The sequence below is a fragment of the Cavia porcellus genome, unplaced genomic scaffold (genome assembly GCF_034190915.1).
Source record: "Cavia porcellus strain 051 isolate PalLab524CR breed Dunkin Hartley unplaced genomic scaffold, mCavPor4.1 scaffold_37, whole genome shotgun sequence".
Taxonomy (NCBI): Eukaryota; Metazoa; Chordata; class Mammalia; order Rodentia; family Caviidae; genus Cavia; species Cavia porcellus.
In genome coordinates, this window is record NW_026947520.1 from 10,381,174 (window position 1) to 10,405,186 (window position 24,013).

The window sequence follows — 24,013 nt, forward strand, 5'->3', positions numbered from 1 at the left end:
ACCTGTCCTTGAACATGCAGCAATCCTTCAACCTCCCTATGCCCGGCTGTAGTGTGCTTACTCTTACATTCAAAGTGTGTTAGAAAGAACATTTGAAAAACAAAAGAGGAAGGCCTAAAGGAAGAAAGGCTTATAAGAAATGGGTACACCAGGGCCAGCGGTTTAGCTCAGGGGCTCAGGTGGCTGCCTGGTAAGCACAAGGTCATGAATTTGATCCCCAGTACCAAATAAAAGAGAAATGGGTACACCAACACTAGCAAAAAGTGTTAAGTACAACCTGATGCAAAAGAGAGTCAGAAAAGTTAAAAAGCAGGTATTAGGAATTTTTAAAAAAGAGTAGTTTATAGCAGTGTCAGATAGGATTAAATGTTTTCATAGATCTTGGTAGTTTTTAAGGTCCTATCATAATTGATATCCATATTATAATTCTAATAAGCTTATCTTTGTTAAAATCTTTTAGTCTGCTAAGAAAATTTCAACATGAGGCGCTATTTCAGTTTACCCCCAATGATCACGAAAGGGAGGGTGTCAGGGAACAACCTGACTATCCCTTGGTAGGGAATGAATACACTGACTTGTTCATCTGTAGAGTACTCAGCTATCTAATAATTAAGATAAAGAAATTGCATTGTGATACCAACTTTGCAGACTCTCAAAAGACATATTAATGAGTACAAAAAGGAAACTTCAAGAAGTTATATTCAGTTACATCATCATTATTTAGAGTTAAAAAGCACACCATATATATATATATATATATATATATATAATACATGCATACATACATACACACTTACATACAAACATACAGTGTATATTTTATAATAGAAATTTTAAAAGTGCATGTAAAAGAATGTGCTCTAGTTTTAGGCTAAGTTGTTGACTCAGGAGGAGAAAAACGGATAAAAGATGGCACTTTAGCTAAACTTGTAATTTTTATTTCTTATTAAATATCTGAAGCAAATATGACATTGTTAACATTAAATCTCATTGGTGAGTACATGGATGTTTCTGATAGTATTCTCTGAACATTTAAAATATTTCTCAACATAAATTTATTTTCTCCCTGTATTTGTCTTTGGTGCTCTAACTCTTCCCTTCATGTGCTTGTTATGTAGGTATTCTATCATGCATACAAAAACATATCTTTTCATGTTCATTCATTAAATATATTTATTAAACACCTTCTACATACTAGGCAGGGAGGACTGTGTAGAGTGAAGGATTGTTTATTACTGCATACAAGGTGCTGAAGGAAGGGCTTTCTGGTAGAGACATTTGAATTGAGACTTAAAGGAGATGAGGAAGCATGCTACATTACTGTATCTGTAATTACCTATATGTCATGTGGTAGCATCTCCCAAACTTTCATATCCATTTCAGACTTCTCAGCTCCGTTTCATTCTTCATTTGGATTTCTAATAGAAGTTTCAAACTTAATATGACTAAAATTGAACTCCTCAAGTCTGAGCAATTTAAGAGACCCTATCTCAAAATAATGATGGTGGTAGTTACAGTCAAGGGCTGGGGAATGTAGCTTGGTGAGAAGACCCCAGTTCTGCCCACAGGACTTCTGAATTCCTTCACTGCACAGTCTGCTTTATTCACAATTTCCATTGTCTTAATTGAACTTCATTCTTCCCATTGCTTCCCTAACACCTTGGTGTTACTGCGTGCAAGGGTGCAGTTGTATAGGAAGGATAACTTACTAATATTACTATATTACTAATAACTATGGTTGACAGCAATTAATTGAATATTTCAAAACAGTGAGTATACAACACTATGTCCCTTTCAGCCTAGAAAAGCCAGATTGGTCATGGCCCATTTCTCTTTCACAGCAGTTCGGGATACTTCTTCAAAGTGGGGAGTGTTACAGGCAGCTAAGCTAGTTAGAAATATTATAGGCAATGAGACAAGGCTAGGCCCTTGAAGAAGCCAGCACAGCGGACTACATGTCTGATGACACATGAAGGGGACACATACCTCTTTCTGTGGGCCAGATCTCAGGACAGAAAGCAAAACAAACGCAACCACATCCTTAAGTATAATCCTTAGGGATTAAATCTGGATCATCTTGAGAAGACAAGAGTCACCATCCCAACCCCTTATAGGAAGAGTTATTGACTTTACTTGTGTCCCCATTTGTCCCTGATTTGGTGAGTTTTACCTAAATAATTAAACTTACTGGTTGACCATAGCTCTGTCTCATCCCATCTCAAAAGTTCCCAGTTTCCCCCAACTTTAGACCCACCTCACCTCATGATTTTACTCTATAAAAATCCCTAGAAAATATAGAATCTTTGGCAACCCACTCAGGATCCCTTCTCTCTTTCTCTCAGACAGAAGCTTTCTTTCAATAAATATTTTTGCTCTTAACCTCAAAAAAACAATTTAAAATAGCAAGTATAGAGGATTTGGCATATTTTTTGTCGATGTCCGCTCCCGGCCGGCAGGAAGGACACACGACAGAGTCTGGCAGTGGACAACCTTTTCTTTTATTTTCCTTCTCCGTACAGCCTGCCCTGGGATCGCTCCCAGCCGAAGCCTCCTCTGGTCCGCTCCCCGCGGCTCCTTCCGGGCTTCGCTCCGAAGCCTCTACCGGTCCGCTCTCCGCGGCTCCTTCTGGGCTTCTACTTCCGGGCTTCTCCTTCCCCCCAGGGGTGGCACCAGTATATATACGGATACAGTGTCCAATCATGTTAAAGTAAGCAAGGCAAGCTGATTGGCTAACATCATCAGTTGCCAGGCAGACTATATTGTTGAGCGGGTTGCTTACGCGGTAAGCAGGAAACTAACGTGCTCGATGGGAGGGGTAATCTACCTCAGGCTTTGCTCTTTACTACAGGCCTCACGTCCGCCAAGTGAGGCGACCGGGCTCGGGGCTGCGGCTCCCAACAATTTTTAACACAAATAAATGACACATCTGCGACTGATCATTATAGATTTTACAGATGTGTTGGAATACAACTGTATACCCCATAAACAGATACAATTATGATTTTCCAACTAAAAAAAAATTTCTTTAAAGAAAACCATATCTGAACACTGTACTCGTCACAAAAAAAGAAAAAAAAGAAAGCCAGTATCTTCTTTGACTCTCATACTTGTTATCTAATGAAATAGGGTGTCAGTATTATCTCTATTTTCAGAATATCCAGATTCTGACCTCTCTTTATTATTCCCACTGCTACCACCTTCATGCAAGCTACCAGTATTTTTAAGCTATCGACCTCAGTAGTTCTCTAACTGATCTTGCTTCCTCCCTAGTCTCCCCCACTTCTCAGGACATTCATAGTCACTTTCTCTTGAAATCAGATGATGCCAGTCTTCTCAGAGCCCTCCAGGGGCTGTCAGTTTCTATCAGATCTTTGCAACATTCTACAAGGTGCCCTGCATAATCTGGATTCCACCCTCTAACACTGTTCCTCTTCTCTGCTCACATTGCCACTTAAGCTTTTGGAGGACAACAATACCTCTGTTACAAGGGCCTTTCTACTTACCTTTCTCCCCACCTTCAAACCTCTGCCCCAAGTTTCATTTATTCACAAATTCTTTTTAAGGCCCTACAACATGCCAGCCACTGTTTTAGATACTAGTGATAATATAGAATTTAGAGCTTTTTGGGAAAGTTTGGGGAGGAAGGGTAATAATAGATCTGAAACAAAATTTTAAAGTAGGTTTGAAAGTGATAAATGCTATCATAAAAAGAAAACTAGAGTGTTGTAAAGTGGAATGGGGTTATGGAGAATGAGTTGTATGTAGTGAGCCTTAATTAAAGGCAATATTTGAAGTCAAGAATTAACTATTCAGATATAATAGGCAAAGAATATTTTAAATAGAAAAAAAATTCTTTGCAAAAGGCCTCACAGAAGGAACATTCCTGGCATGTGAAAGGGCTGATTATGTAAGACTTTTAGGTGATTGTAAGAATTTTGGCTTTTATTCTAATGAGATTGAAGTTTTGAACAGAATAGTGACATGGCATGACATTTGTTTTTTTTTAATTAACTGCATATTTTTATTTTGTGAAAAATAATACATAAAATAATAAGAGTAGCAGTAGTTAATACACTGTCATTATCTTCAATATACTTACTCAGATACAAGACAAAACCAAAAAGATCCTTACAACAAAGAAACAGATAATAACACAAAACTTTTTAATGAACTAAGATAAACTATTAATGTAAATGAAGCAAATCAGCATATAGAAATATTTTTAAAACAATGGACATTTTGGGTTTTTTAAAAAATTTTAAATTTTATTTTAAAGAGAATATAACCAAACAAAATGAAACAGAATAAAGTGAATCAAGATGGATATTATGTTTAAAAGTCACATGTTTCTTGAGTAATTTGTAGAAGCAAAGGTAGAAAGAGGAAGATCATTTTGGACATTATTGCAGTCTGAAATAGTGGAGTTACAAAACTATCATTAAATTGTGATAACAACATTATATATTCCTTTTAATTATCATAACCTTACCCTTTTTTTTTGTTTGCATGGTTTCTGTGAGAAATGTTTATTTCATAAAGCTAATTTTTTACTCGTATTTCACATACTTTCATTTACATATCTAGTAATTCCCTACTATGTGTGAGCCAAACACAGCTTGTAATAATAGTGATTTTCTTAGAAGAATAGGATAGAGTAATCAAGATGCTGTTTAGGCTTGGAATGGTTCTCTGAGGAAGGGGCATTTGATCCAAGACCTAAGTAAATGAGAGAATGAGCTCCAGAAACAGTGTAAAGGTCCCCACATCGCAATGTACTTCAGTGTGTTTGAACTAAGACAGGCAGGCAAATCTGAGGGATCTGGTCACAGCCTGCAGAGATCATATTATATAGACTGTGGTTTGCTATGAAGAGATGCAGTTTTATTTTTATGTAATAGGAAACTCTTGATGAGAGACATGATCTGATTTACATCTAATAGGCTCCCTCTGGCTGTGAAGAATAAACTATTGAAGAAGACTGGAAACTGAGAGTTTGGTTAGGAGGCTAGAGGAGCAATCTGAGTGAAAAAGTGGTGATTCTTGGGTCAAGAAAGTAATCCAGTTCAAGGTGGATTTTGAATGTAGAGGTGATAGAATCTGTAGATGGATTGGATATGATGTTGAGATAAAAAGAAAAGTAAACTGGGTCCTTAGTTTTGGGACTCAGTAAATGACAGGGCCATTTCCCAAAGTTGGAAATACTGAAGAGGACCAGACTTGTGTTATGGTTATCGTGAATATGAGGTTAAACATAGAAGTCTCCATGACAGGGTAGGCCTTTGGATGTGAGTCTGGCTTCGTGGCAGTGTTGGTAGGGTTTTGAAGCTGAAACTAGAAATTTGAGATTCCTCAGTGAGTGGCTACAACTGAAGAGGCATCATTTAGAGAAAGTAGAGAAAAGAGGCACATTTGATAACCTGGAAAAAAGAAAAAGTTCTACAAAAGAGACTGAGGAATGGCCAGAGATTTGATGGGGAGGGACCTGGAGAGCATGGTACCTCTTAGTCAAAGGAAATGATTGACAGGTAGTCATCAGTGGTACCAAAATGCCCTGAGAGGCTGAACAAGATGAAGGCTAGGAATCAACCATTAGTGCTGACATTGTCACAGATATTAAGACATTCTCTCCCCTTTGCCCCGCCCCGGACTGGCAGAGCCTTCACACTAAGCTACATCACTGGCCCATTTTTTATTTTGAGACATAATCTTGCAGAGTCACTAAATTGCCTGGGCAGGGCTTGAACTTTTGATACTCCTGTGCCAGCCTGGCAGAGTGCTAGGATTACAGGTGTGCATGCCGTGCTTGTCTGTGAAGACATTCTTTAATCCCAGTTTGGAATGGATTCAGGAAAGGATGAAAATGGATATAAGAAATTACAACTCTTGAGTTTGGCATAAAGGGCTTCAGAAAAATATGGCATTATCTGGAAGGGGTTTTACTGTCAAAAGGAAAGTATACACAAGAGTAAGTATTTCTTAATTTATCACTTCTATTCAAGGTTTGGACTTAGAATAAAATTTAAATTGTCTTAGTTTTGTTTTAAAAAACCCAACTTTTTATTATGTTGTTGCTATTGCAAGGAGAAAACAGTGCTAAATTTTACTTCTGAAAGAAAAGTAGGCAATGACTCCTATAAAATACTACAAAGTAAGTTGAAAATAGCAGAGAAAATTCTACTACATCTTAGGTAATATATACTGGGGAACTTAAAGAGGTTTTATTTTTAACATTATTGCCTTTTAAAATTCAATGTTATTTCCCTTTTTTAATTCAGTGGGGCTCTGCAGTGTACTTATGTTATAAAAAGTCAGTGGCGAAGACCAACACTATATCTTACAAAGCTGGTAAGTATAATTTCTCAAAGAATACTTTATCTATAAAAATGAAGAACTCAGGAAAGTTAAAGAAACAGACTTGACTGTGATATATTAGTATCATCCAACCCAACTCCTTTGATTCTCAGTTTTGTCTTCATTCATGTTTTTGGCTCCTGCATGGATGATTAATTTGACAAAAAAGGTAGGTTTAACTTTTTGAATTAGTAGAAAGCATGGAAAAAAGATTTTTCTTTAATGTTTCTTTAATATTAACACTTTAAAAAAAAGCTAATGTCCTACACTCTTATCTTTCTCTTTTCCCTTTAGTTTTCTAATATTCATAATTCATCACAATTTGTGTACTTGATTTATAACTTTGTACCTCATGACTTGAGAGTAGTATACTGTTAACTGTAGATCTTCATGGCTAACAGAGAGAATTTTAATACTACCTTGAGCTGAGCATGGTGGTATACACCTATATTCCTATTTAGGAAGCTGAGGCAGGAGGATTACAACTTTGAAGCCAAACTGCAAATTTGATTTAGTGGCATCTTATCTCAAAATAAAAAACAAAAAGGACTGGAAATGTAGCTCATTTTAGAACACCCTTGGGTTTAATACTCAGTATCTCTCACCCTCCCAAAATAAAACCTTCCTTGTACCTTAGTTCATCTCAGATGAGAAAACTAGACTTATTCAAAATCAGAAAGATACTAATAGTAGAACTATGCTTATTCCCAACTTATTGCTTAATTTTTGTGCCCCTGTAAGGTCATAGGTTCCACTTACCCTTAAGATCTTTGAGGTCAGAGAGCCTATTTTTTGTTTCTAGTCCAAAAAAACTTTCAAGACCCTGCTCCTGTTCAAAAGAAGGTACTGGACCAATTTCTTTCTTTCTGTCTGTCTTTTCTTTCTTTGTTTCTTCCTTCCTCTTCCTCCTCTTCCTCCTGCTCTTCCTTCTCTTCCTCTTCTTCCTCCTCCTCTTCCTCCTGAATCTTCTTTCTTCCTCCCCTCCTTGTTTTTGTTTTTTTTTTGTTTTTTTTTTTGAGATGTGGTCTCACCTTGTAGCTCACACTGGCCTTGAACTCACTGTGTAGGCCCAGGGTAGCCTCAGACTTTCTGCCTCAGCCTCCGAAGTGCTGAGGCTACAGGTTCTACCATCACACCCATCTGGACTATTTTCAAGACTCATTTATCTAACATGAGTTAGATATCAGTTGAAACTTTAATTTTCATATAATCTAGGGTTATTTAGAAATAAACACAACTGAGTTTGTGTTGATACTGTTGAGAAGACATTTTAAATAAGTGACTGCAGGGGCTGGGGATTTAGCTTAGCGGCATAAGCACCTGCCTTGCAAGCAGGCGGTCGTGAGTTCGATCTCCGGTACCAAAAAAAGTTAAAAAAAAAAAATAAGTGACTGCTAGTTTGATGAATAATTGCCTGTTTTTTGCCCTATAACTTACATATGTACAGTATGTATTTTACTGTATAAAGCCACTTGAGGGAAAAATTACTGAGAACTGATAAAATGGGTGTATACAAATAACCATATTACCATTTTTAAAAATGTACTTTAAAATAGTATGAATTTGTAGGAGTGTGTGTGTTTTTTAGAAAATTCTCTTTGCCTTGTTAGCTTTCACTTACCCTTTGGTTGAAACTTGATAAATATTAAGCTGTTAATACTAATTATAATGTTTGAAGATTAAAATCTATATGAATTCTACTAAGTTCAAAATTATTTGATGATCATATTTACAATGTTTGACTTTCCAAATGTGTGAAATAGTAAAGCATCTTATTCAAATTATGATCACCTAAATTCAAGAGATCATCAACTTAATATCATTATTTTGTAGGTCTAATTTGTAGATATCCTCAAGAAGATTATGAATCATTCTCACTACCAGAATCTGTTCCCCTGTTTTGTTTACCAATGGGTGCAACTATTGAATGTTGGCCACCAAATAGCAAATACCCTCTGCCTGTATTTTCTACATTTGTGTTAACCGGAGCCTCAGCCGAAAAGGTACTATGTATTTCAACAAATGGTATTGACTAATTTCTTGTGTATTCCAAGTTTTAACTTATTTATAATCCAAACAGCAGTGGAAAAAAATAATTGGTTAAGTTGAATCCATTATACATATTTCTTCTATTTGTTTTTTTTTTTTTAATTTTATTTTGAAAGTAGTAAAATACAACAGAATAAGACAGAATAAAGCCAACTAAGATCACACAGTGAAATTGGTACAGAACTTCACAGTAGGTTACCGGGACAACAGTAATAGTGTATTTCGTTACCTTTACAGTAGTTGTTCTTTCAATCACATATATCAAAATAAAATGAAATACAGAACATTATAGAACTTATGAAAACAGAATATTGAATAGAGCAGTACCATTAATCAGAATAGAGCAAAACAGTAATAAAAATATTTGCCTTCAAAGAGATGGTAGAAGGAAATCCCCCTTATTTGCTGTGGTCAACCTCCCAGGTGATGCTCAGATTTCTGGTTCCCATTTGCTAATTGAGGGGGTGGGGAGACAGGAGAAGGTGGGTACAGGAAGTGGGATGTTTGACTCTAGGCCGTGCACTAGTAGGTTCACTATTGCTTAGCAGGGAGGCAGGCTGGTTGTTTGCTTTCCCAACTTCATAAGTTCCAACATGGTGTGGAACTCAGAAGACACTGGTGGTTCTCCCCGTGGAGGGGCTGTAGTCTGCCACACTGTAGCCTTCCATAGGAGAGAATTTTCATTTTGACCCATCCTCCCAATACTTTTTTTGTGAATACCATGAAAGATTACTTTCAGCGTCAAGTGATTCTTCATTAGTTTATTTACTATTTTAAAAAGAAAATAATGCAAAAGTCATTATTAAAGACATAAATAACATTAAGTATTTAAATACATATTAAATCATAATTAAACATGATTTAGAATTAGACTTTTTTTGGTGATGCTGTACATATTGAACCCAGGGATGAAGGAACCTTGAAAATGATATCTGTAACATTCTCATTTCATACATGAGGAATTGAAGTCCAGAGAAATTCAGTGAATTACCCAAAGATTGGAATTTGTATTGCCTAATTGAATATTCTGTCTTTCTTCCTACCAAATAATTTTCAACCATTTTCTTACAGAGAACATAGTACAGTTGGTTTTACTCTTTATTTTTAAAATGCAGTTTATGGGCTAAGGATATAGGTCAGAGGTAGAGTGCCTGCCTACTGTATGTGGGGCCCTGGCTTTATCCCCAGCACCTCGTACATAAGCAATGTAAATGAAACTCCTTTTGTTCAGCAATGTGGACACACGGAGAATATTACTGTCTAGTTGTCAAATGCATCAAGAAAGAGAGAGTGATACCTGTTCACCCCTGTGTTTTTAGTCCCTAGCACCTTGCCTGCCTCATCTACTAAATATTTAACTGATTTTAAGTAAATGATATGAAGTGTGTGTGTGTGTGTGTGTGTGTGTGTGTGTGTATTTATTAAAAATAGTACTTGTTTTTCAGGTCTATGGTGCTGCTATTCAGTTTTTTGAACCATATCCTGAGGAGAATCTCACAGAAAAACAGAGACTTCTTTTAGGCTTGTCATCGGCAGATGGAAAGTCTGATAGTTCCAAAACAATTCACACTAACAAATGCATCTGTCTTCTTTCTCACTGGCCTTTTTTTGATGCATTCAGGAAGTTTCTGACTTTTCTGTATCGTTATTCCATCTCTGGACCTCATGTCCTTCCAATTGAGAAGTAAGTAGGAAGTTTCTTGGTTTAAATTTTGGCAGATCTTTCCATTATGTGATACATTTGTAATCAAGTAAATTTCATATGGAAATTGGATTTCTTAATTCAAAAAAAGGTTTCGTTGTTTCACTTAATATCTTTTCTCAAGTAATGTTTTATTATTTTAATTTTTTAAAATAACTTTATTTGTAATAATGAAATAAATGTTTTGACTTATTTTCATTTGTTGTTGTTGTTTGACACAGGGTCTGTGTTGTTTAACTTGGTCTTGAACTTACTGTGTAGACCAGGCTGACCTTGAACTCACAGTGACCTTCCTGGATAGCCTCCCGAGTATTGGAATTACAGGAGTGTGCCCCTACACCTGGCTCTTGACTTACTTTGAAATGAATTGCTTTGAATAAATGTTTTCAGGCTTTTAAAATGTTCTTATGAAGTTGAGAGACTTAATCTGGAGAAATGCTGGAACTCTCTTCCCCCTGAGAATACTGGAGGTGAAAACCAGATCATTTGTATAAGGCCCCAGTTCACATTGCCTTTATTTTTTGAGACAGAATCTAAACTGCTAAATTGCACACAGGCTTCACACTTGTGATACTCCTGCTTCAACCTCCCAGTATGCTGGCATAGTCATACACCTTTATTTCTACCTGAAGTGATGCAACTAAATTCGTAATTCTTAGGTATAATTTATGTTTATTACATACCTTTAAAAAAAATTAACAGGGCCAGGGATGTAGCTCAATGGCTCAGTACCTGCCCTGGCAAGCATGAGATCCGGAGTTTGATTTCCAGTACCAATGAGTAAATAAATAAATAAAGTTGACACCCACCAAAATAAACGTCTCTTTTTTTATAAAATTTTTTTTGGTACAGTGTGGTGGGTTGAACTCACGACTGTGCACTTGCAAGGCAGGCGCTTATGTTGCTGAGCTAAATCCCCAGCCCCAATAAACTTCTTTAAAACAAAAGAAAAATGTGTCGTGCTATGAACCCTGATGCAAATGAGATACAAATATCTCCATTGTCTGTTGTCTTAACAGTCCCTTGGCTTCATTTTGAGTTCTGGTATTTTATACCATCTGTTACCTAAGCTCTTTTGTGCTGTTACAGAATTTTCTGACTAGTGACAAATGTGAATTAAGAGAATTATCATAGGTGCATCAGTGTACAGTGTTACTTTTAATTTTCCTCAGTCCTGTCAGCTCTCATCTCAGTATTCTAAAGTAGCACTTTTTAAAACTTTTTCGTCTCAGGATCCCTTTATAATCTTAAAAAAGAACTCAGAAGAGGTCTTCTTTATGTGTTATATCTATCGGTATTTACTAAAATAGAAACTAAAACTTAGAACTTTAAAATTATTTACTTTATAATTCATTTAAAAAACAAATTTATTACATGCAGTACTAATATAAACATCTTTTTTCGAAAACAGCTTTTCAAAACAAGTGAATAGAATAGCATTTTTTACATTTTTGCAAGTCTCTAATGCTTAACTTAATTGAACACAGCTGGATTCTTATTTGTGATTCTGCAATCAGTCTTGTAGTAGTTGTGTTGGTTGAGTGTACGAAGAAAATCTAGCCTCACACAGATGTAGGCAGAAGAGAAAGATATTTTAATTAATGGATATTTTTTTGACACTACACTAAAGTTAGCTTGACAAGTGATAATTTCTTACAGGTTATTTTCCAGTGTAGAATCTGAAATTTTATTAGTAAGTTTCCTTTTTGTGTTACATTAAAATCTATTTGTTTAACTTTTTGTGTGGAGCTTTTACTCATGCATAATTTTGTTTATTGGTTATTTGGAAAATACTTGTTCACTCAGTTAAGTGCTTTCAAATGTAGACATATGTCATCATCAGTATAAAGTAGCCACATTTGTTAGTATCACCACTTGTCTAATCAAAAGCTTTTGAGTATAGAGGAGTTGCCAGGTACCTGATGGCAAAATTCTTATTTTTCATTTGAAAGTTTGAATTAATACTGCAGGTTATTTTCTATGAAGCACCAGGCTCACTTGCTCATGGAAAATATCTTCTGAGCACCCAACACTGTATAACCTTAATTTGTCAGTCATCTTCGAAGCAAAAATGGCATTCTGTGAAGGGAAAATACCACCTCATTCACACCCGACTCAGTTATTTAAATGCTTTTCCACAGTCAGATAACCATTATACTGATGTGTACAGTGGAAGCGTTTTAGATGTACTTCTCTTTGTATCACACACAGTATTTTAAAAAATGTATATCACAAAATCAAGATTTAATAAGATTAATGTGTATTGCTTCAAAGACATTCTTAAATGAAACTGCTGTTCCTTTCACCAAGTGTATAGCAGTAAAGAACACAACTTCTATACAGTTTGGTGCCACTGCTGCCTGGTTTCTCATTAAGTGCCAGCAGTTTTATCCAATGGTTTTGGACCACCCATGCAGTTGTCAACACAGTGAAAAAGGAAAAAAGGAAAATGGGTCTTAGTATCATCATAAATAGTTTTGAATTTTCAGATTCTTCTTGAATGGATATTGGAAGTTTTTAGTGGTCTGTGAGTCCCACTTTGATTTCTGATATGTCTACTTCAGATCATTCAGAGAGATATGTGCCCTGTGCTTTGTATTCCTTTTATGTTTTTTTCCCCTAGATTGTGACTTAGTGGTAGACATTGGTACCTTTCTACCTTTGTTTTGCATTTCTTCCCATGTCCAGCAGTGTCTTATAAATAGTAAGACATGTTTATCAATTAATAAATTTCTCTTCCACCTTTATCCAGTTGAAGTGATCTCATTTCAAAAAATGAGATGATTTTGAAATAATGTTTAAAGGAGAAACAATAGAACAGTTTATTCCTAGAAACAGACAAAAAAATTTTTTTTAACTATGGTTGCCTTTTTTTTCTCTAGAGTTCAAAATAAAATCCATTGACTTAGTGTTTTGTAAATGAGACTTGAACCCAGGGCCTTTCTCCTGAGCTGTAGGCCCCACCTTTTCCTTTTTTATTTTTAGGGTCTCCCTAAGTTTCTAGGGGCTCAAACTTATGAACCTCCTACCCTTAGCCTCCTAGAGTGTTGGAATTTTAGATCAATATTGCCCTGTCTGGATTATCTAGCTTTTTATCATTTTAAAAATTATAAAAATAATAGTATTGTAAACCTACTAGTAGAAAGTTTATTCATCATTTTTAAACTTTTATTTTTCTAAAGCACGTTCAATGCTTGTATCACTTCCATATTATGAGCAATTGACTAAAAATGAATTGTTTTGGTAATGTTCAAATCACTGATATCTTATATGTTGTGTTGTATCTTGTGTATTATCTATGTAGAGAGGGAAAAATTCAAATGACTTTTGAGACATCAATAACAAAAACATTGAATGTGAGAAGCTATTAATGTGAGATGTTATTAGACTTTTACAGACAAAACTATAATGGGCAAATGATTTTTGGTGTTCATTTATTTTCAAAGTATTAGGGTTTTACATAGGGCTTTTTACTCAACGTGGATTTCTGATGCTATATTAACCTTTATAGTATATGGTTTTCACTTTGAATCAATTGAATTTTGTTTTTTTTAAAGGCATATTTCTCATTTTATGCATAAAGTTCCTTTCCCATCTCCTCAGAGACCACGGATTTTAGTTCAGGTAAGACTTTCTTACTCTGAAGGACATATGAATTATTAATGGGTCAATCAAAATGTAACATAATAATTTTAAATGGGGGAAACTTGAATGGTATTTAAAGGGAACCAGACATTATTTTATGTTGGGAGTTTGGGTCCTTCATGTTTTAACTTTCTTCCAGACAGCTGGTATTTTTCCTTTAGAGAAAGGATTGAAAAGTTAAAGTAGATAAGAAGTAATTACTTTGAATACACAGAAAGGGACAAAATTGGTTCTAGGTATTTGAAAATTGTGTGTGCCTTTGGAAGTCATTTACTGAGTGAAATGTATTAGAATGAACATGTGAAAAAGTTGTATGTGTTAACATATATTACACAGTGAAGGAAGGAAGACCTATCTCTGTTATGATGAGAGTGTTTAAAATGAATATGAATTATTTTCTGTATGTCTTCCCACTTAAAGGTATCTTTCCACTTTTGTCTATATTTGTTTGTGTTCTTTTTTTTTTTTTTGTCTTTTTCGTTTTTATCGGTACCAGGGATCGAACCCACGACTGCCTGCTTGCAAGGCAGGCGTTTATGCCGCTGAGCTAAATCCCCAGCCCCTTGTTTGTGTTCTTGATAAGTTACCTGCTTAATCATTTATGAAGTGATTTATATAAATAAAATATTTCCATGTATTTTCACTGTATGTCGTTACCGTGTTTATTGCAGTCCTTAGAGTAGTATCATTTAATAGTTAAATTCGTTTGGCAAATATTTGTAAATTTGTGATATTCTGCATGAATTGGAAAATGTAGTTAAAATTAGTTACCAATTAGATTGACAGAGATAAAATGTCTAGAAAATAACATTCTGATGACTTTTGTAATCAGTCATCTGTGTATCTGTATGTTATCCTTGTCTTACTCTTGGTATTTAGTGCCAGAATATATGTTGCACTCTCTGAGTACACAGAGATTTGTTTTGTAGCAGAACTCGGCAAACTTTTTCTGTTATGGACCTTATACAAAATATTTCAGTGTGTATATCATCCAGTCTTTTTTGCAGCTGCTCAGCTCTGCTGTTACAGCACAAAATCAGCTAGATAGCATATATGGCTATAATCCAGTGAGAAGTGTTTCCAGAGACAGGCAGTGTGTGGTCTGCATTATAGGCAGTAAGTTTGCTGATGTTTAGTTTATGCTACTAAATCAATAATTTAGTCTTTTAATGTAAATTTGTTAAATGGAATAGGGAAAAGTTGAAGATAGAAGAAAAAGAATAGAATTCAGAGTAAAAGAATTAGAAGAGGTCAAAAGTCAAGATGCATTTTCCATTATCTTCATAAATGATAGTAACATTTTATACTGGTAAACTAGGAAGCTACATGGACATCATTATTATCTATATGTATTTACTATAGTTCTTAACGTTTGTCCTAATAAAAATATTTTTAAAATAAAATGCATCTTTATATTTTAAACATCTTATTTTAAATCTTCCAGTTATCACCACATGATAACCTGATTCTCAGTCAGCCTGTGTCTTCACCTCTTCCACTGAGGCAAGTAAAATTTCATTTCTGCTTATGTTCCTCTAGATTTAATGTGAACTCAAGTAACATTGAAATGCATTGTTTCCTAGCTAAGATTTCAAATGTCAATGAAACTACTCCTTATTTATTTCTTAAGTTCCTTTTAATTAGTGATTACTACAATTTTTGAAAGAAAAAAGGCAAAATATTATAGTAGTGTTTGATATTTGTGTGTCCCTGTCATCTAGCACTTATATAAATGGTCATATATATGTAGGTAATATGAAAAGAATTCTTTTAGCTTTAATTCTCTGAAGAACATGTAAGAGTAATTTTAAATTAATACAACATGAGAAAAATTGTTAAAATTATTAAACAGAACAGAATAACGCATTTCCTGATTTTAAAAGTTCAGAGAAATTGTTTTCTCTGTAGTGTCATTTCTTAAAATTTAATTAGCTGTGTAATTTTTTTTGACAAATAGTTGCAGTGTGATTAAGCTGTTATGCAGCACATAGCTAAGGGAGACCAGCTGCCACATTTGACATTAGTTTTGTAAGAATTGCAGATTATTTCATCACTAGCTTTCAGTTTAGAGTGTGGCCAGTATTTTTTTAACCTATGAACTGAAATAAACTAGGAACTTTGATTATAAATCATTCTAATTTACCCTAGGGACTTCATTTAGGTAACAGCTTTAGTGAGCTACCACATATCATATAATTTATTCAGTTAAAGTATAAAATCCAGTGATTATATTCAGTTTTGCAGCTATCACTGTTGTAAATTCTGGAGCATTTCATTACCCTAAAAACACCCTGAACCCTACAGTTAACTTCCTTCTTTCCATCTTTACATGCACACTCAACCTACCTATGCCTAGGCCATCAATTATCTACTTCTTTGCTACATAAGATTTGCATATTTTGGGCATTTCATAAAATAGAATCAAGCTATATGTGACTTTCATAATCCTGGCTTCTTTCATTTAGTGTCTCCAGGGTTCACTCATGATGTAGCAGGGTTTCATTACTTTACTCCTGTTTATTGCTAGCTAATGTTCTGTTATATAGATACACTGTATTTATCTATTCATCAGCATTTTGGCTACTGTCATTAATGCTGCTGTGAATATACATTAGTTTTTTGTGGACATAGATTTTCATTTCTCTTAGAAAATGTTACTACTAGCTGTGCTTTATCTAGTCAAGTAAAGCCAGTTACTTAGCATTATAGGCAAGATACTACTTGGATTATTGAATAACATTATAATCCCAGTGTTTTGTTACCACTGTAGAGTATCTAAGTTAATTGTTTTATTGTTTTGCTTTATATGTGTACTTTATCACTTTGTAGCTCTTGATTTTCTATCTGTTACCATTACAGTAGTAAGGATTGTCTGTTTATAAATCTAAATTTTTTGTGGTACTCAGAATTGGACCCAGGGAATTCTGAGCTACATTACTAGTCCTTATTTTTTTATTTTATGACAGGATCTTTCTAAATTGTGCAGCCTGACCTTGAACTTGTAGTCCTTGTGTTTCAGCTTTACAAGTAGATGAGATAACTGGTTTGCCACTACACCCAGCTCATAAATCCAAACTTTAATATGTATATTTACCCTAAGGAAGTGGGCCTATAAGCTATAATTTTTCTGATAATTATAGCAGGAGATGTGCCTTGTTCACAAAACTTACATTTTAGAGCTGGGGATATAACTCAGAGGCACAGCACCTGCTGGCAAGTGCAAGGTCCTGAGTTTGATTACTAGTATAAAAAAATCTTACATTAAAGAATTTGCTTTCTACTGGAGCATCCCTTTTATTTAATTCTTTAGACATTTAGACATTGTTTATCTAGAAAATCTTTTTATATAAAATGAAGCAGATGAATTTTCATTTCTTATATTGAATGCCATTCAGAAGAATGAATGACTTTGAAACCTCATTAATTTCATTATTTCATTGTGTGTTTTTGATGCTGTGTTTGCTCTGCATAAGGGCAGTAGATAATTTAAAGTTAAGCATATAGCACAGATCACATCCTAATTGTGAACTTTAATCTTACATTAGATGTAAGTTGTTTAGATTTTTATTTTTAATTATACATTATTGTTTGATTTACAGTGGTGGCAAGTTTTCAACACTACTTCAAAATCTAGGTCCTGAAAATGCTGTGACACTACTGGTATTTGCAGTAACAGAACATAAAATTCTTATTCATTCCTTACGGCCTTCTGTGCTTACTAGTGTGACAGAGGCACTAGTGTCTGTGAGTATCATTTATTTCTTCTTAGCAATCAATGTAGTTCAAACTTACTTTACTTATATAATTTAAAACTATTATAATGTTAACTTCAGAGAGTATGTTGTTGAAATGGTTTTGTTTTAGTTATAATTATTTTATTAATTTTAATTTAATTTATTAACAAGCATTAGACTTTGAGTAGTAATATTTAAAAGAATTTTTATGTGTGCAGTTTTTTGTGATAAATTATTCTTTTTTTGATAAATTATTCTTTACTGTCAGAAAGCTGAATATTCTCCTACCCTTTGTTTGTCCAAGATGATTTTCCCTTTCCACTGGCCATGCCCGTACATTCCTCTTTGCCCACTGGCTTTAGCAGACGTCTTGAGTGCACCGTGTCCTTTCATAGTGGGGATTGACTCAAGATACTTTGATCTCTATGACCCTCCACCAGATGTCAGTTGTGTTGACCTAGATACCAACACCATTTCCCAGTAAGTATGTCTCAGTGATTCTACACCTATCAATTAAAACTTTGTAGTGGATATAACTTTGTGTGCTTTATGATTGCTAAGTAGAATTCTCTTAAGATATATTTCTTTGTTCGTATTTGGAGTAACTGCCATTTTTCTGTTAGCTCTGTGTTTCAATAGAGTAATTCAGGATATTAGAAAAAGTTTTTTTGGAAGGCAAGTATATGCCTTTAATTCTCAGGCCTTAAATATTTAAGAACCATTATAATCAGTCTTACTTAGAAACTTAACAGAAGGGAAATTGAAGGTAGAAACAAGAGCTTTATTTCCTTTTGTCCTATGAATATGAATAAAATCTCAAATTCAATGAAAACTCTATTCCTTGATTAACATTTTAATCTTATTTTGAATTGTGTGAATATTGTGACAACACATACATCACAGAAAAAATATTTTAGAACTTCATATGCATAATTTGTGTGTGTGTGTATATATATATATATTCTTTTTCTTTTCTTTTTTTTTTTTTTTTTTTTTTTTTTGGTACCAGGGATTGAACTCATGACCTTGCACTTGCAAGGCAGGTACTTAGGCCGCTAAGCTAAATCCTCAGCCCTGTCACCTTATAATCTAGGAATGTAAGAATTCTATTAAGTTTCCTATCTTTCTGTTGGAATAATATTTAAGTTGTAGCTATTGGGCAATATTTCAGATTTTTAAAATAATTTGTCTCTTTTTTTCCCCCATATTTTCATTTTTGCTGTACTTAAGCTATTCAGAGAGGGAGAATTTGATGTAACATTAGGCATTCACAGAACATACTTAAAATAACTGTGATTTAGTCTTATATGTAAAGGCCAAAAGCACATATAACTTTTCCCCCTAAATAAGTAGATGTGAAATAGTTTTTTTTTATCTGTTAAACTGTCTGTCTTGGTACTGGGGATTGGACCTATAGCTCACACATGGTAAGCATGTGTGATGTGTCTGAGCTATAGTCCCAACCCCTCCTTTTTTTTTTTTTTTTTTTTGTCTCTCTCTCTCTTTTTTTTTTTTTTTTAATCAGTACCAGGGATCGAACTCATGACCACATACTTGCAAGGAAGGCGCTTATGCCGCTGAGCTAAATCCCCAGCCCAACCCCTCCATTTTTAAATAATAGCTTTTCATTTTAAAGCATTCAATGTAATTCCAAAATTTTAGGTTCTCAGTCTTTGTCAAAATTCCATCGAAAAAACCATTAGAAAATTTTAGAAAAAATTAATATTACATTACCAAGCCATGTGTACTATCAAGAAAATTTCTATTCATAGAAGGACTAACCAAGAAAGTAAGAAATGTCTTTTGTACATAAAAACTGTAATTAAATCGAGATACAGTCTTTACCAATGATATTTTAACTTTACTAGGAATATTTAATTCTTTTAAATATTAAAGTAATAGATCTTGGTCAGTTGTTAAATGTTAAATGATATTGTATTTTATAAAATTGAAGTTGAGTTTGGTAAATGAGTATATATTAGGTTTATTATGGTAGTAAATTGTGTTTTCCTATGTGATTCTTTCTCTGAATTTGTTAAAATAATTTTTCTTCCTATTTAACTTTTATTTTCCTTATTTTGATTACTAATGAATTTAAAAATCAAAATGAATTTTCATTGATTAATATTCTTCCTTCTTAATGTTCACTGTTTTAAACTGTGGTAAAATTACTAATGCCTAACAGCTTTCTAGTGGGAAAAAAATTCCAATTATAGAATTGTTAGTTTCTATTTCTCTTTCTACCTTAGATACATACTATACAGAGTACATTCTGAATATCAAGAAGAATCTGAAAATGGGAGAAATTAGTATCTAATATGTGCTAGATATAAATTTGCATTTATAGCTTAGATTATCCTTTTTTATTCTCTGTACTGTGGACCATAGTTTTTTATTAATTCCTCTGACACATGAAGAAACTAAGCTTAGGTTTTAAGGAATAAATGCTTATTCTGTCAGAACTGGGTTTTGAAGTTATCATGGTCTGACTCTACAACTAAACCTTTTGCCATTAATTATTGGATCACTATGTAATAGTAATATAGTAGAGAGAAGACAGCATGAAAGAAAGCATAGATGGCTGTTGTACATGGGAACTAAGGTACTAGTTAAAATTCTCCTACCCAGCCACATTTTACATTGTCAGTGTAAAGGGCAAGAGGAGAAAAGTATGTATGTTAATGACAGTAATTATATTTACTAATCATATGATACTAAGGTATTTTTTATTTATATCACAGATATATCTCAACCACCTCCCTTTGCTAGTCACTGGGAATAAAATGGCAAATCAAATATATTTCTCATATATTGCTTCATGATCTACTCTGGCTAGATAGACTCTAGGTAGTCATGTATTCAGGAAACCTTACAACACAGTGGGAGTGCTGTCTGCAAAGTCTCACCAAGGCAGTGATATAAAAGCTGTTTCCACCTTGTGCTCTTACTGTATCAGGGCTCCATGCTGTTGGTCACATTATAAATGTGATAGCGTTTTCACAGTGGGATATTCAGCATTTGTCTTAATTTTTATTCTCTTTATAGAACTATAGGATAAATTTTAGGGCAATTGCTCTTTATTGGCTCAAACTTTCCTATCTACTTTTTAGTTTTCAAAGTGGTAATTGTCCTTTTTTCTGGGACAGTTTAGGGAACATTAAAGAAGAAAATAAAGAAGAAATAAAAAAGCTCAGCAGATTCCACTACTACATACCTACGCTAGTTTAGAACTTGAGTAAATTACTCAAAATCACTTTTCTTCTCATTTTCTGTGAATTTTTCCAGTTGACTAAAATAAATATTCTTTACTTTTAGATTAGAAAAAAATCTTTTAAAATAGAAAAATAATCTGATGGCCCCAACAAAGAATTAGTGAAATTCAAAAGCTTTGTAGTGCTTTATGGATTTTTCTTGTTCTACCCTGTATATGGTATTAGAGACCAATTGTGTTTTATTGTCTGTGAGGGAAGAGATTATCAGAGTCTGACCTGGAAACACAATAGCACTTCGTAGCAGCTGTCTTCCTCTGAAGTTTCTGTGTGTTATCCTTTATTTAAGTACCTTAATTTCACAGACTATTTCTTTTTTGAAAGAAACAAAAATAATTTTTCTACTTGTAGGAAGCTAGGAAATTATGTAAGTACACCAAAATATTTTGATCTCTATGGATCGTAATTTTATTGAACAGTACTGAATAATTTGCCTCAGCAACTTGCTAAATGTAAGTGGATAGCTTAAAGTGTAGAATTTAATATGAGAAAAGGACTTGTGTTACAAAAAAAGTGATCATAACTTTATTTTCTAAAGTGTTTTTACTTACAGTATATTAAGAAAAATCATAGTATAAGAAATAGCTTACACTAATAAGATTGTTAGTATATTAATATATTAATATTAGACATATTAATATATTAAGTCTAATTAAGTAATATATTAAGTCTAATATATTAAGTCTTATATTAATATATTAAGTCTAATATTAAGGGTTCCAATATTAAGTGTCTAAACACTCTTAAATGAAGATTAAAATTAATTTCTACATTAAGCCTTTTTTTTTTTTTTTTTGGTAACAGGGATCTAACTTATGACTTCCCATTTGCCGGGCAGGTGCTTATACAGCTGAACTAAATCCCCAGCCCCATTAAACTGTTTTTAATTAGGAAAATGGTTAAATATTGGAGACAAAAGAGGGAGATAAAACTAACAAAAACACATCACACTATTGGGAACTTGGCCGGGCCCCTGTTTTTCTAAATAAGAGTATGATGAAGGCTTAAATAAAGAGACAATGTGATATGACTTTGGGATCCAGGAATATCAGAACTCTCTTGGAGCTAAGACAAAGACTTCTCTAGATTATTTGTATTTATTAGGTTTCAACCAAGTGGTGGGAGAGCAGGGGGCTCAGGGGGCAGATGAGAGGGAAAGTGAAGGGAAAAGCTGAGGTAAAGGCGGCAGGGGGTGTGGGACAAGACATGGGACTGAGCAAGGCCTTGTAAAGCAGAGGAGCAAAGACACTCTAATCAGCAAATCTTGTTAATTGACAGAACTGTCCTTATCTCTTAGGTTGGCAGTTATGCTCTCCTCTAGCTGTATGTTATCTGGTATCCAGAGCACTGTGGTCAGCAGCTTACCTCTTACACCGCCCAATTCTCAACATCGCACAGTAATATATCGTACAGAAATAATTTTGACTGTTTCAGATGTGTAGTTATGTTCACAGTGAGGATAGAAGAGGGGCTGGGGATTTAGCTCAATGATGTAAGCACCTGGAGGGCAAGCATGAGGTTGTGAGTTTGATCCCTGGTACCACCAAAAAAAAAAAAAAAGTTAGACAATGAGGACAAGAATCAGAACAAACTGTGATTTAAACACCAAGAAAAGCAGACCTCAGAAGCCTAATACATTTATCCATTTAAATTGACTATTTCTAAATCTAATTATTGTATAACTGCACAATAAAGAATAAAAAGTGAAACTGCTATATTTTAAGACAAATCTTAAATACAAAGATACAAAGGGAAAATTTTAAAAATTAAATCTTGTGGTAATTAGCATGATCCCAATGCAAGTATAATATACTCAATATCAACATAATTATTTACACTTTATTTAATAGAAAGTACTACTATTATATAAGTTAATCTTAAATTATTCAGCATCCCAATTTATCCCTAGGATATTTTCCTCATTAACTAGAGTATTCTGTACATGTTTAATTTTTTTGGTTCAATGTATTTTCTCTTTCTCCTTTTTAAAACTTAGTGGGTACATATTTTGCCTCACAGTCTGTGTAACAAATACATTGTCATTGTCATTTAATCTCAGAACTGGTGACAAGAAGAATGTAGCCTGGAAGATTCTTCCAAAGAAGCCATGTAAAAATCTGATGAACACACTGAATAATTTGCACCAGCAACTTGCTAAATGTAAGTGGATAGTTTACAGAATAGAATTTAATATGAGAAAGGGACTTGTATTACTTACAAAATAATTTATCTAATAGAAAGCATTTTACAGGCAAATGAGCATTAAAGCAAAATTTGTTAGATGTTGAATGGGAGATTGCAAAATTTTGCAATTTTTGCGTATTTTATATCTAGCAGATTTTCATAGAAACATCTTAGAATAATAAAATTCAGAAGTATATTAAGGTGGTTGTTTTGCTTAACTCTAACATTATACAAATAACATGGAAAAAAATAAAAGGTTTAATTTATATGTTTTCATCATACATACTATATAAAGTTAGTTTTGAAAATCTAAGTAAAATGACTTGAATTACATTAGAAAAGGGTGATGATTTCAGCTCCCATTTTTTTTTTCTTTAAGGAGAAAAAGAAAAAAAAACAAAAAGGGTACAAATTATACAGAATTTCAGAAAAAAATAAACAGGAAATCACTAGTTAATAGATTACATATTATTATCTTATAAATAGTTGTTCAGGTTACAAAATTAAAACATATAAAGTGGACTTTCAAACAGTGAAACTGGAAACAGTTTTGTTCAATGATCCAACAAAAGTCAGTAATATGCTTATCTATCCTATACACTTAAATATATATGTAGTTATATTCTTTAGAGCACTTTCTTTTCCTTTCTTTTGTACAATGACAATTACACATTTTGGGTTTTATTACTCCCACTGTTACTACTTTTTTTTGAAGAGAGTAAAACCAAATGTGACATAACAGAACAGAGTCAGTCAAATCAAAAGGATGGACATAATAGATAATGTAAAAACAAAATACAAGGTGATCAACAATGGTTACCATACTGCCTCTTGCTATCTTAAAAAGAATTGCCTATATCATCAGTTATAATAAAATTGAACAAAACAGTAAAGAATAAAACCAAAACATTGGAGACATTACAGGGCTTTAAAAGAAGATAATAGTCAACCAGAATGGGCGGCATAATGAATTTTATTGTCTTTACAGTTGTTGCCTATACTTTCGAACTTGGTACTATCAAGCAAAGCAGAATAGAGGAAAATCAGTCAAAGCAAGATGGTGAGGGCTATACAGGGTT

General features: G+C 33.7%; 1 protein-coding gene across 11 annotated transcripts in view; it reads left to right on the forward strand.

Moving 5' to 3' along the window:
• Dennd4a (DENN domain containing 4A) overlaps nucleotides 1–24,013 on the forward strand; it is a 133,643-nt gene that overhangs the window by 45,386 nt on the left and 64,244 nt on the right. For all 11 annotated transcript variants that reach the window (XM_013145453.3, XM_013145457.3, XM_013145456.3 and 8 more), the window contains 8 exons: nucleotides 6,276–6,345; nucleotides 8,185–8,354; nucleotides 9,846–10,084; nucleotides 13,660–13,726; nucleotides 15,192–15,250; nucleotides 17,347–17,491; nucleotides 17,786–17,961; nucleotides 22,810–22,910. In XM_013145453.3, coding sequence (XP_013000907.1) covers nucleotides 6,276–6,345; nucleotides 8,185–8,354; nucleotides 9,846–10,084; nucleotides 13,660–13,726; nucleotides 15,192–15,250; nucleotides 17,347–17,491; nucleotides 17,786–17,961; nucleotides 22,810–22,910 — 1,027 coding nt within the window. The remainder of the gene's footprint in view (nucleotides 1–6,275; nucleotides 6,346–8,184; nucleotides 8,355–9,845; nucleotides 10,085–13,659; nucleotides 13,727–15,191; nucleotides 15,251–17,346; nucleotides 17,492–17,785; nucleotides 17,962–22,809; nucleotides 22,911–24,013) is intronic.